Source organism: Colletes latitarsis, chromosome 10, assembly GCF_051014445.1.
Source record: "Colletes latitarsis isolate SP2378_abdomen chromosome 10, iyColLati1, whole genome shotgun sequence".
Taxonomy (NCBI): Eukaryota; Metazoa; Arthropoda; class Insecta; order Hymenoptera; family Colletidae; genus Colletes; species Colletes latitarsis.
This window is the reverse complement of record NC_135143.1, coordinates 26,428,050-26,440,859: the sequence shown is the minus strand read 5'-3', so window position 1 is coordinate 26,440,859 and position 12,810 is coordinate 26,428,050. Positions and strand designations below refer to the sequence as shown.

General features: G+C 36.0%; 3 protein-coding genes across 3 annotated transcripts; 2 read left to right on the top strand and 1 right to left on the bottom strand.

The window, feature by feature from the left end:
* The first annotated feature begins 6,540 nt into the window (after positions 1 to 6,540).
* Positions 6,541 to 8,356, top strand: LOC143346644 (uncharacterized). Its single transcript, XM_076774954.1, has 3 exons — positions 6,541 to 7,064; positions 7,190 to 7,246; positions 7,317 to 8,356. Exons 1-3 carry the CDS (start codon positions 6,693 to 6,695, stop codon positions 8,211 to 8,213), a joined length of 1,326 nt encoding a protein of 441 aa, XP_076631069.1. The 5' UTR covers positions 6,541 to 6,692; the 3' UTR covers positions 8,214 to 8,356.
* On the bottom strand, positions 8,245 to 9,486 carry LOC143346646 (uncharacterized). Its single transcript, XM_076774955.1, has 2 exons — positions 9,198 to 9,486; positions 8,245 to 9,079 (listed from the first exon to the last, which is right to left on the bottom strand). Exons 1-2 carry the CDS (start codon positions 9,213 to 9,215, stop codon positions 8,324 to 8,326), a joined length of 774 nt encoding a protein of 257 aa, XP_076631070.1. The 5' UTR covers positions 9,216 to 9,486; the 3' UTR covers positions 8,245 to 8,323.
* Positions 9,427 to 11,991, top strand: Endos (endosulfine alpha). Its single transcript, XM_076774956.1, has 3 exons — positions 9,427 to 9,844; positions 10,823 to 10,939; positions 11,049 to 11,991. Exons 1-3 carry the CDS (start codon positions 9,803 to 9,805, stop codon positions 11,217 to 11,219), a joined length of 330 nt encoding a protein of 109 aa, XP_076631071.1. The 5' UTR covers positions 9,427 to 9,802; the 3' UTR covers positions 11,220 to 11,991.
* The last annotated feature ends 819 nt before the right edge of the window (positions 11,992 to 12,810 follow it).

Genomic DNA, 12,810 nt, shown 5'->3' with positions numbered 1-12,810 from the left:
GGGGTATGTGTATTCACCAAAAATGATTGTAATTGACCCCCGCAACCGAAAATAATTTTTCCAGAACGATTTGGAATTTTTGAATTTAATTGTTAATAACTTTTTAACGAAGCCTCCATCAAGAAATTAGTATTCTTGATTTTCGTCTTATTTTGGCCTCCAAAATCACCCATTAGAGTCTTTCCCAGGGGTGGCCGAACACCCTGTATATCCATTTTCCAAACAACAATAAGAAATCGTTGATGAAGAAAGAAACTTACCAAATTAAATTTCTATAGCAACTCGAACCGATATCCGATCAAGTGCGAAAACGAGAACAATTTGAAAAGCAATTTCGCGCTGAACAACGACAAAATGGCCGGGAGGGGACGGGGAGAAAATCGCGAATGCTTAACGTCGATGTCAACGATCGAATAAATGGAAAGTCGACGCACGGTGGCATTTGCAAACGACGGCGAAGAATTCCCATACGATACGCCTGCCTCGAAACCAGGGAAAAATCAAGCCCGGATAGGCCGTGGCGGGGTGGGGGTGGGGGGGCAGGGTGGAGACCAGCCAGAAGAGAGGGATGCCGGATTACCACCGACGGAATTAAAGATTCACAGGCGTGTTTCGCAGTTTTCGTTCGAGCGGCCCTGCATGCGAATCCCCGAGCGGGCATATTAGGTGGAGGCACGCAGTTAGGCAATAACCGCTGTCAATAGAACCCGGCCTCTCCTCCTCTCCTGGAGTGGCCCCCACTCGAAAATGCTACTCGCTAAATTAGGTAGGTTATATGGGCTTCGTTTCATTTGCGAGCAAACTTTAATAAACGCTAAAATTGCGTAAAAGAGCAAGGTTTTCAGACGAGCGAATCAGGGTCGGAGTGATCCCTCCTCGTCGACGGGCTCCGCGTATATACGAGGAGTTGCGCCGCGGCCGCTTCGGAAACTACCGAATCGGAATTTTTTCTTCTCATTACGGCCCACCCCCCGCCCAGCTCCTTGTTTACAGAGAAATGTATACGAATGCTCTCGGCGGTGATTATATTTGGAAGTTAATCGCGGAAACGAACCCGATATAAATTAAAACTTCGCCCCTTTACCGCGAAGAACCGCATTATATTCTCGCGTAATGATATTACGGTCGAACCGCCATTGTTAGAACTAATAGGGCGCCGAGACCACGCCGTCGAACCTTTCTGTAACGACACACGCCCCGCGACGATGACTAAAAAATACTTGTAATTATACAAATCCGTGTTATATGGAAAAATTACTCTGTTATTGTTTACTTCGAGAAAACCCTTCGACAACTTTTGTTTTTATTTTGTGCGGGTATAAACCTCCAATAGGAGATTATAGTCTATATCACGAGCATTTAAACTTATGCTATTAAGTAGATATCAGAATCCGCTGGAGACACTTAATTGGTAGTTAACGCGACGATGATATTATATATTTAAGCCGCAATCTTCCAAAATGGAACACAAAAATTTGCATAGAGTATTTGCATAAATAACTATTATATAGTCCGGCATCCGCGGTATGCGAAGGATATTTCAAAATCCACTGTTCAAGGGTTAAAGCAGTTATTTGATAATGAGAATACCTAATAACCAAACTGAGTATCGTTCATAATACATTTCATACATTTTCCAATAAAACGTGTAACATAATAGTTTTGAAAATTTCTTTCCGAGCGCAGCGTAGAATGAAAATTATAATAATACTGCCATCTGCTTCTCCATTGAAAAGTATCTTTGACATCAACAACAGATGATAAAAAGTATTTATCATGCAATCACAGACTAGCTATACGAGTAGACCTTATACCACAGAAGAGGTATGCGAGTAGACCTTTCACCTTATGGACTTCCGTGGCCCAATCTGACTGCCATACCGACCTGAAAATTCCGAGGTGATTTTAGCGTCCTCTTCTCATGGATGGCGGTCAGTTGGGAAACTATTCACTGAATTAGTATTGATAGGCAAACAGCTGTAGTGCTGCGTAAATACATGTGAGTTGACTATGGAAAGGGATTAAAATTCATTTCTGAATCTGTTGGTAACGTTGCGAATGACGCGAAAATGGTAATGGGATTTCGAGACCCCATAAAAATGGATCGAAAAAATACATTGGGTGAAAGATCTACTCGTATACCTCGTCTGTGACAATACTCTAGAATCTTTGATGAATCAATGAGAATCAAAAATAATCTAGCGAAGAAGCTCTATATTTACGATGACCTATGCAAAGCGGATCGCAACCAATTTGGTAATATTATTTAGTTTTTAATTAATAATTGCATTACCCAGCTAAGAGCGATACGATTATTAATTAAACGGTAAATAATATTACCCAGGTCTCACCACGTGGAGATTGCTGCGAATGGAGACCCAACCACCCTCTATTAATAAAGTTCTTCTGTGACCAACGATCGTTGGTCGTGGAAGAAACAAACGAAAGTGCAACCAACGAAGAGAGTTGAAAGAATTTTCAAAAGAATCTTCAAATAAAAATAACCTGCCTAACATAATGGTTAACCAAACACCTGCCTAACTATAAATCTAAACTCGTTTATTATATCAAGAAACAATTCTAAATTCGCAGCCATTAGCTCGGTGTCACCCACGAAGAATAACTTTTCTATCGTGGGTGACACCGATTACCAGGTCTCACCACGAGGAGGTTGCTGCGAGTGGAGACCCGAAGGGAGATAGATGGAATCAAAGTTCCATCGATCTCCCTTTTACATTCTTACAAGCTAGATTACTAAACTAGAGAGATAGAAGGAAGCAATGCTCCTTCGATCTTCTAGTTTAGTTGTACCAAGTAATTATTTTATTAAAAAAGGAGTGAAGCTAAATTATGGGATACGCGACGCGACGCGATGCTGAACCGTGCAGCAGATCTTCGGATCGAATCGACACTGCCCTTGGTAGATTGATTTCTATTTCTAGAAATCGATCTATCATTGGCAGGCGACTAGATCTTTCGGACAAACTGGATGGCCGATCACATGTTTCGTTCGACGAAACAGTGGTGACCGAAGCAAGAAACGAGAGAACGTGTCGAGAGAAGCTACTTGTTAAATAATTACTTGGCAATATTGGGAGACACATACAATAGGGACTTAAAATTAACGTCGAAGCTCAAGTCTAGTCAAGTTGAAGCTAAAATTCGGACGATAAAAGGGAACAAAGTTCCTTGGATGGTAGTTGTACCAAGCAATTATATGGTTAAAAAGAGGGATGAAGCTAAATCGTGGGATACGCGACGCGACGCGACGCGATGCTGAACCGTGCAGCGGATCCGAGGATCGAACCTACTGCCCTTGCTAACTCGATCTCAACAAGAAAACAGAGAACTGCAACTCCGAATCGAGGTCTCCATTTCTCCAACGCAACCCGCCGGGAGCCCGAAGGACCCGACTTAGGTTGTCTGACAAAAGAGAGAGTACCTGAGACAGAGTCGACTTCCGCTGGAAGGTATGCGTTTCCGCAGAATACGGAAACTCCACACCTTCCAGCGAAGTGCCGTTTTCCCTCAATCAAGCTTACCAAGGGAAGGCGATTAGATCTTTCGGACCAGATACACGGCCGATCACATGTTTCAATCGATGAAACAGTGGTGACCGAAGCTAGGAACGAGGGAACGAGAAAACGAGAAGCTACTTATTGAATAATTGCTTGGTAGAACACAGAAATATGTAGAATAAAGAAATCTTCGACGTTAATTTTAAGATTCGCGACGAAGCTTAAATCTAACCGACTTAGAATTAAATGTCCCTCGGCGGATGTGGCGTACTCCCTCGATGTCCCTGCGAATAATCTGAAACTAAAATTGATACTCGTATTAGTGACATACGAAAGGAAATTTAATAAACACCATGCAAACTAGACGAAGCGATGTACCTAAAAGTGAGAATCTATAAGATTCTCGATGCTAGACCTACCTAAGGAAATGTATAAAATTTACACATGTTAGGAACAAAGTATTCTACCTATACTTGCGTAACGAGAGTATAAAATCGAAATAAAGTAGCGAATGATTACAAAAATTGTCCGAAGAACCATACAAACTTCAAAGACGAACAGAAACAAAGATTGAAAATCCAACGCAGAATTAAAAATCCAGCGATGAAATCAAAGAATGAAAATACCCAAGAATCAAACAAAATATCTTAGCGAAATAGAATAAGAATAAAAATCTTATTCTAATTAGTGACATCGAAATTCATGAAATAATATACAAACAAAATACATAAAATAATATGGAAACAAAAATGGTATATGATCCAACACAATTATGTCAATTCAAAAAATAAGTCAGAAGTAGAAATAGGGGAAAACATAATATCCAGATAAAACCGGACAGTAAAACAACACCGAATTATGACCAAACAAATAAAATAAACTGGTCAATTTTGTGATAATAATATAAATAAGTAAAGTGGGCTTACTACTTGTTGAGCATTAGTTACCATTACCAAGGAAGCAGCACCAGAGGTCCAGCTGTAACATAAGAAACGATTCGTAATTTAGCAAAAGTGTTAGACAGTTCCATAACGTTGAATTGGTATCAAACGACAAAATAGAAGTGGGGAGAGCAATTTTAAATAGTTCTTACCAGTGGTCATCACGGTCCGGCACTAGTCAGTAGTGGTCAGTCATCGGATCTCCACTGGTCAGCACTGGTCAGTAGTGGTCAGTTCTGGTCAGTCCTGGTCAGTCCTGGTCACTCCTGGTCCCCCCAGTGGTCACCGCTCCACGAATGGCCTGACTTCGGCCCGCGAGACCCGGTCCCCCTGGATGCTCCAGGGGTACTGAAGAATTTGTCCAGCGGTAGTCTTCGAGTGGGGAAGTCGAAGAGTGGGGAGACAATGTCAACGTGAAGAGTCAAGAACCGCTTGGTCTAGAGAACATCATTATTTCGATTGGTCCCACCTCTTGACCATTGCTGGATCTTCACTGGACCACTGACCTTGATGTCAACCTCTCTGTTGACCACCAGTGACCATAAGCTGGTCATTGTTGATCATCGACCCATTAAAACTATTACGAAGATTAAAGCCTTCTTACGAGGATCCCCGTACAATTTGATGCATAATCTTTTTAACATTTTGTTCCACTTTGGAAGAGTGTATCTGATGTTATAAGACACTTGTGGTACAGCGATAGCGTTCATCCCACTAACGATAGGTCTATTCTTTACCTCATTTATGTGTAATAGGTGTGGAAAATAAAAATGCCTGGGCAGTTGAGACTCAAAATCGTATGCAGGTTGACGCAAATCGGATTTCAGCTGTTTCGAAAGCAAGAAAGACTCGCATTCGCCTTCTTTCTTGAATTCTCGAAGCTGTCCAAAGCACATAAGCTCACGTACACATGGCTGTAAATTGGTGTGTGTAAATGAAGGGGTAAGCTTACTCTGGGCACCGGTCTGCCGTCTGATAACACTATTATGAATCAATTTTTAGATTTATCAAGACACAGATGTATAATTTTAGCGTCCTCGTCAGTTGAGAAACTATTCACTGAATTAGTATTGATGGGCAGGTAGTTGGAACGTGTGCGTAAATACATGGGTGTTAACTATGGGGAAGGGATTAAAATATAATTTCTAAATCTATTGGTAATGTTGCGAGTGAAACGAAAATCATAATGGGACTCTACAGCCCCAGAAAAATGGCCCGAAAAGATACATTGGATGAAAGGTCTACTCATATAGTACATCGTCTGTGCATATACGTCGTTTATGATTTAATCTTTGAACCAAACAAAGTTGTCCTGAGACATTTTCTCGTGTCAGCAAAAGTAACGAAGATATTAGGTTGTGCAAAGACTTATATTATACTTATATAGATATCAAATATTGCGTATAAAATTCTTAATTAAATAATATTATGTTAATATGAGCTCGTAGAGTTTTGGAAAGTCGACAAAGGCAAACTGACACATACTCCTTTCTCGATTCTCCGAAGCTATATACTCGAAATAATTTCGAACCGCCTCATGGGAGTGGAGAGAGCCACCCGTTTGTCATGGAATAGTTCGTTCTTTTCAACGATAGATGGCGCTTATTTATCGACCTCAAACCCTCTGGTGCTAAAACGCCCAAGTTTGTCGTGGAATAGTTCCTTATTTTCAACGATAGATGGCGCTTATTTATCGACCTCAGGCCCTCTAGTGCTAAAACGCCCAAGTTTGTCGTGGAATAGTTCGTATCATCTACGCTAGATGGATTTCTCGACAATCTTGGGCGTTTTAGCACCAGAGGGCCTGAGGTCGATAAATAAGCGCCATCTATCGTTGAAAATCACGAACTATTCCACGACAAACTTGAGCGGCTCTCTCGACTCCCACGAGGCGATTCGAAATTACTTCGGGTAGCTCCAGAGGATCGAGAAAGGAGCATGTGTCAGTTTGCCTTTGTCGCCTTTCCGAAACTCTACGAGCTCACGTACACGTGATCTGGCATAGATGAATAGTGCACCCGGTGATCAATCTGGCATCTCTGTCCTATACCTGATGAGTAACAGTTATGCCATAAAATTTTTATATAACGACATCTACCAGCATTTCAAGCAACCTCCTGTATCGTGTTGCATTGTGCAGCTGTCAAGATTTCGTGCAAGGCCGTAGTTTCTACGTGTACAATTGTATAAAATACTAATTTTAAGTAAATGAAAAATATTTTTGTTGTCAAACATGAGTCTTGTGGCATATGACAACAGCGATGAAAGTTCAGAAGATGAAGGGTATAACTGCGAAATGGACAACGTAAATAACGCTGCTGAAGAAGCTATAGTAAAACAAACAAATGACAAATTGTGTTTACCTTCTCCAAAACATGATGCACTTGTAACAGAGATTAAGGACAGTAATTTTGACGTAGATGTCTCATCGGAAAAAATACATTTCGATAAACTACCTAAACCTAAAAGTTTAATTACTGAACTTGAGGATATTATAGAAGAGGATGATATTCTTTTCCCAAACAAGGAGAAAGAATTAAAATCTGAAAAACCAATCAAAAAGGATCGTCCACCAGTTAAAATAACAGTTCCCTCTTTATCTGATGTAAGGATAACCATTATTCTATCTGCAAAATTTCTTCTTTTGTATGAAATAAACATATGCTTTTGGAAAAAGTAAGCGGTTAGGAAGGTAGTATCTAAGAAATTAATACATTTTATTGATTACAGTTTAAAGACATTGAAGAAGATAATGCAAAAAAATCCAATAAAATTAAATTATCAAGCGTAAGTGTATTTATACATGTATATTAATAATTGCATTAAAATAAGTCAATGAATTTATATACAATTTTAGAAGGGCACTAAACTCTTTGCACTTTTGCCACCACCAAAAGGAGCTGAAGTAAAGAGTACTAATAATTTAGTCCCTAGCATTATTAACAAAACAATAGCAAAAACAAACCAGATGAAGGCAGGTAATAATACAAATGCAGGAGGGTCAGAAACAGTGAAAACAGCAAAAGTTGAAACAGTAAAAAGTTCTATAGGAATCAGTTATGATTCAAACTCTGAAGATGAAGATGATGCAATCACAGATGGTGATACTAATTCTACTACAGATTTCTTTGCTCTGACAACTACAGAAAGTATTTCAAATCGTATGTTAGACCACTTGAAAAGTGATGTACCCCTAATAGAGAAAACAAATAACTTTGACTCAGGAATCAATAATGATTCAAGCAAAGATGACAACACACTTAATACATCAATTAAAGAAACTTATACCAATGTTTCTCAAAAGACATTAGTGAGTACTGTCATGAACTTACCAAAGGAAGAGATATTATTGAAAAATAAAGCAGAAGTAGGCCCAAAATTACCTGTACCCGAACAGGAATATAACATTGATACAGAAGGAAATGTGGCCTTCGATGATAAAGCTATTGAATATCTTTGCGGAAAAAGAGGAATAAAGCGGAAAAATAAAGAAATTGAAGAAGCGAATATTATCGAAATTAATGGTGAAGATATTAAACCAGATGAACGAGAATGGTTGGTAAAAGCATTAACAGAAGAGCCAGTACAACGACCAGTTTCTATGCAAGGTGGTGGAGTAAATTCCCAATCTAAGAAGAAGCACCAAATAACATACTTAGCACATCAAGCAAAGGCAATGGAAATGGAGTTGAAAAATCAATGGGCACAAAATAGGATGACTAGAAAACAAACACAGTCAAAATATGGATTTTAAATAAAAATTTGTAAAAAAAATATACAAATAACATTCTTTATTATTCTATAAAAATGGAAAAATTTATAAAATGAACATATTGCAATTGACGATACTGTTACATCTACTGCTTAAAAACTTTTTTCTAAAAATTCTTTTTCCAGGTCTTCATATTCCTTTTGTTTATCTCTGAGTAAAGCTTTAGCTTGTAGTAAATTTGGTGGTAAATCTTTGTATTGATTAAGACAGTGATCGAGCTGTGCTAGTTCACCGGATATTTCTAAATACCTATGATATTTATTTAATATTTTTTGAGGATGGAGATCTTCAATTTGCATATCTGTTAAATCAGTTTCCAATGTCTCTAGAGTTTGCTTATATTCGTTCAATTTTTTAGCTAATGAGATTCTGTTACAATAAGCAGTTTCTTTCTCCTCCTTCGTGTCTTGCACAAAGCATTCAAGAGAATTTACAGCTTCTTGCAAATGATTAAATTTCCTTGAGAAAATTGAATATTTTCTAATAAGATTATCATACGATAATGACAACTGCATTTTCTCATATTGTTTTTTCTCCTCTTCTATTTTTTTTCTTTCGCACGCTATACTCAGTGCAACATCGTCAAGATCTGACAGCTTTTCAAATTTTAAAATTGAAGCTACCTTTTGCAATCCTTCTCTAATGTCGCTGGGTAAAGATTGTAGTTCCAGATTGAATTTCGACAATAATGACGAAATTTCTTTTCCAAACGTAACATTCTCCTCCGTTGTCTCCGAAATTCCTCTTTCCAGAAGTTGAAGCAACGTCTGTTCTTCCGGAGAAATAATGCCTTCGCGATACTTCACACTCGAGGCAACACTAGAATCAGTCTGCACGGATGATCCTACCTGTTACTCGAAATTTATTTGCAACGATTACATATTACTATGTTTCACGGTGCTATCATAAAAATTCAATGACGCTCTTAGTTATCAAGAAAATTTCAAATATATAAACAAAATTTACCTCGCTGTTACACTCCATACTGATTGTAAACACACCGAGTTTTATTCAATTAGAAAACTGTTACAAATCGCGCCTTTTTACGAGTTCCTAAATACATAAATTTGCAACAATCGCAGATCTGTTCATCTCCAACGGAAACGAAACCGACAAAATGAAAATAAGTAATCCTTTATTTAGTTAATATTCAAGTAGATAATAAACTGTATTCCATCTTTCAAATATACAGTAACGTTCGTTACGGCGGAAGCTCGCAAAATTTTACGATGAATAGTTAAGATCCGTTTCCACACTAAAACGAAGCGAATGTATGAAACGAAATTTTTCTGTTAACTATTTTTATCGACCGGAAATGCACGTGTTGCAGTTTACTATTAGCAGATTTTATGATAGCTCGCTTATATAAGTTAAGAAACAGCGTACGTTCATAAATTGTTATTTAAACTGCGATTTTTATCGCCTGTCTACGTCATGAAAATTCGCACCTTAATCGAATTCCGGTAACAGCCGCCTGGAAACCCATGATCCTGTACAAATCCGTTGTTGTTGCTTGAACGGTGACTGATTCTAAAAACAATCGCTGTAAAAAGTGGTTAGAAGCAGCAAGGATGAGCGACGATCAAGCAAATGAACTTGCTCAAACGCTTGAGGTACGATCTAGTTTAAACGACAAATTTTATGTGTTTATTTACTTTTCTGTCAAAAGTATATCGTCTTTATTATTTTAAATACATTCCAAAAATTCATTCTTAACGTTAATTTAAATGTTACAAGTATTTAAGTGTTACACTAATAACACGTTAACTAGTAAATATAACTGTAGATAATTGGAAATCATGTAGGTAATGCATCCTTTCTAGTGCATAAGAATGTAAATAGTATGTCTGATAACATGCAACAATGTATGTATAAGGAAAATCTTTCTACATAAGTCTGACTAGTTGATGAGGTTTTGCAGAGTGGCAGAGTTTGAAATAGCCAATGATTATGGTTTTATGGAAATGTAATCAATAGCTCATAAAAAATTTAATGTTAAAGTTTTGATAGCTGAAAAAGTAAAGGAACAGTTTTTGGGTAAAAACACAGCATAGTTAGTAAAATGTTAGCACATCATATTAAAGTATTATTTTGGTACAGTTTTAAATCATATGTAACCTTTTTATTATTTACATTTAAATATCAAAAGACTTGGAGTTTTTTATTTAATTTTAATATCATTTGCACAGTGAACATTTTGGTATATCAAACATAATTGAAAATTAAAAAATGTAGAATAGACAATTCTAATATAAAAAGTTATATTCTTACAATTATATACTTTTTTCTTTAATTTAGTTGGGCATGCTGTTTGATACATGTTAACATATATTCAAACTTTTCTGTTGCATGTATTTCCTATAATCTATATCTATTTGAACACCTTGACACAAATATTTCAGCTTATGTATCCATTACAACATAAGTATTTAATGTTTACTATCCTGTAAACTATTAAATATATTTCCATAAAACCATAATTGTTGGTTTCAATATTTCAAATTTGATATATAAAATCTGATCGATCAAGGGATATTTTGTTATTGGATATGCAAGTAGCATTTATGAATATCAAAATAATTTTATTATAGTTGTCTTCCAATGACATTGAAAAGTTAGAAGAAGCAAAGTTGAGGGCAAAGTTTCCAAATACAGGACGACCAATTAGTGGGCATTCTGCATTTCTACAAAAGAGGCTAGCTAAAGGGGTAAATACATGAATTGTATATATATTTATTTTGGTATAAAATTAAAAATAAATTAATAATTACTAATTAGGTTAATTCAGTTTCTAAATAGTTTATGAAACTCTTTCAGCAAAAATATTTCGATTCTGGGGATTATCAAATGGCAAAACAAAAATATACAGCTAAACCAAAGCCAGCTGGTGTTTTGCCAACAGGTGATGCTATACCTACGCCTGAAACTGTACCACAACGAAAAACATCTATTATTCAACAAAAATTTAACACATCCACTACTTCATAAATTACTGTAATATTTACAAAAGTATTGCAACTCCAGTGATATGGTGCGATCGTATGAAATCCGAATTTTAAACAACCCAGTGTCTTTATATTTTGTAGACGATATTATTTTAAATGTCTAGTTTCTATAATATTTCCCAGATGCCTATTGGATGATCAGAGCTTTGATGCAAAAATTTTATGTTTACAGTAGTATATATTATTGTTAATAATATGTGCTCACTGAGGAAGCATTTTTTGAGAATTGTTTTTGAAAATCCTTAAGGCACTTAAAAAAAGATTGAATTGTAATTTATAATATATTTTTTGACAGTGTATTATCTATTAAACAATATAGTTTTGACCTTTCATTTATTAAAAATGAAAGTATCAATATTTAAATAACACTTACATATTGTTTAATTGTTTGAGTTATTTTTATAGGCAGCAATAAATTTGGATCTTAGATTCGCAAGCATGAAGGTAGAAATTCAAAATTTGTTATATAAATAAGCAATGAAGCTAGGTATTTAGGAATACAAGAAAAAATATGATTGGTGACAAGGGATGATGATGTAAATGTAACCACTTGTATATGCAATAGAAGTTCAGGATAAGACATTTTACAGATCTGCATTTCCAAAGTTGCTGTGATGCGCTTAGTAAGACTATTTTCTTATAAGATGTCAGGTTGTAATAAGAATCTGTATGTAGCATAAAACAATCTTAAATATAGCAAATGTTTTGGTTATTGTAAACTATATTACTAATATATTGCAATTTAAACATAATAATATTTGTTTAGTTACTTATCCATTCTCGTAATAATGAAAAGAAAATTACAAAATAAACTTCTACTTATTATTAACTGTCGTTAAATATTTTTATTATATTTTTATATTGAATAAGTTTATTTTATCAAGGACTTATACCGGTATTACACTAGTAAATATGTATCAGTTGTACTGTCATAACCCTTATAGAAATCGAAACTCCAAGATACTAGTATTTACCTATATTCACCGGTGATTTTTTCGGTTTCTCTATTTCATTACAAATCTAAAGATTTGTTTTAACTAAAGACTTAAAACCGGTACTATTTTCTTATCGTAATTGTTACCAATCTTTCATATCGAAATTAAAATACCAAAATCAAAATAATTACCATTTTTTGACGATGGAAATATTACATGAGTTTGGCGATGAGAGTGCGAAGATTTGTTAGACTGGCAATTTTCGCAACCGGTATTATTTCGGAATTCCGGTTGCGAAAATTGCCAGTCTAACAAATTTTCGCGCTCTTGTCGTCAAACTCATATAATATTTCCATCGTTAAAAAGTGGTAATTATTTCCGCAACCGGATTTCCGGAATAATAACGGTTTCCGGCACTATATCGGTTTTGGTATAGCTTTGTTTAATACCGGCGAAAATCATATCAGTATGAATAATGAGATAAATACCTAATAATACATTTACCTGTATTTAAAGGATGAATACTCTTATAATAATAAAAGTGTACTTACAAATACAGTAAAAATATTGGCGCGAACACCTCGGGTCATGTACAATTCGGTTTACAAATTTTCTGAATATAAAGTGTCTCAAATTTGT

Excerpts from the sequence above, each read along its gene's own strand:
- LOC143346644 (XM_076774954.1), top strand. The coding sequence starts at position 6,693 with ATGAGTCTTGTGGCATATGACAACAGCGATGAAAGTTCAGAAGATGAA. Across the intron at positions 7,065-7,189 it reads CAGTTCCCTCTTTATCTGAT|TTTAAAGACATTGAAGAAGA; the intron begins GTAAGGATAACC and ends TATTGATTACAG. Across the intron at positions 7,247-7,316 it reads ATAAAATTAAATTATCAAGC|AAGGGCACTAAACTCTTTGC; the intron begins GTAAGTGTATTT and ends ATACAATTTTAG.
- Endos (XM_076774956.1), top strand. The coding sequence starts at position 9,803 with ATGAGCGACGATCAAGCAAATGAACTTGCTCAAACGCTTGAG. Across the intron at positions 9,845-10,822 it reads AACTTGCTCAAACGCTTGAG|TTGTCTTCCAATGACATTGA; the intron begins GTACGATCTAGT and ends ATTTTATTATAG. Across the intron at positions 10,940-11,048 it reads AAAAGAGGCTAGCTAAAGGG|CAAAAATATTTCGATTCTGG; the intron begins GTAAATACATGA and ends AAACTCTTTCAG.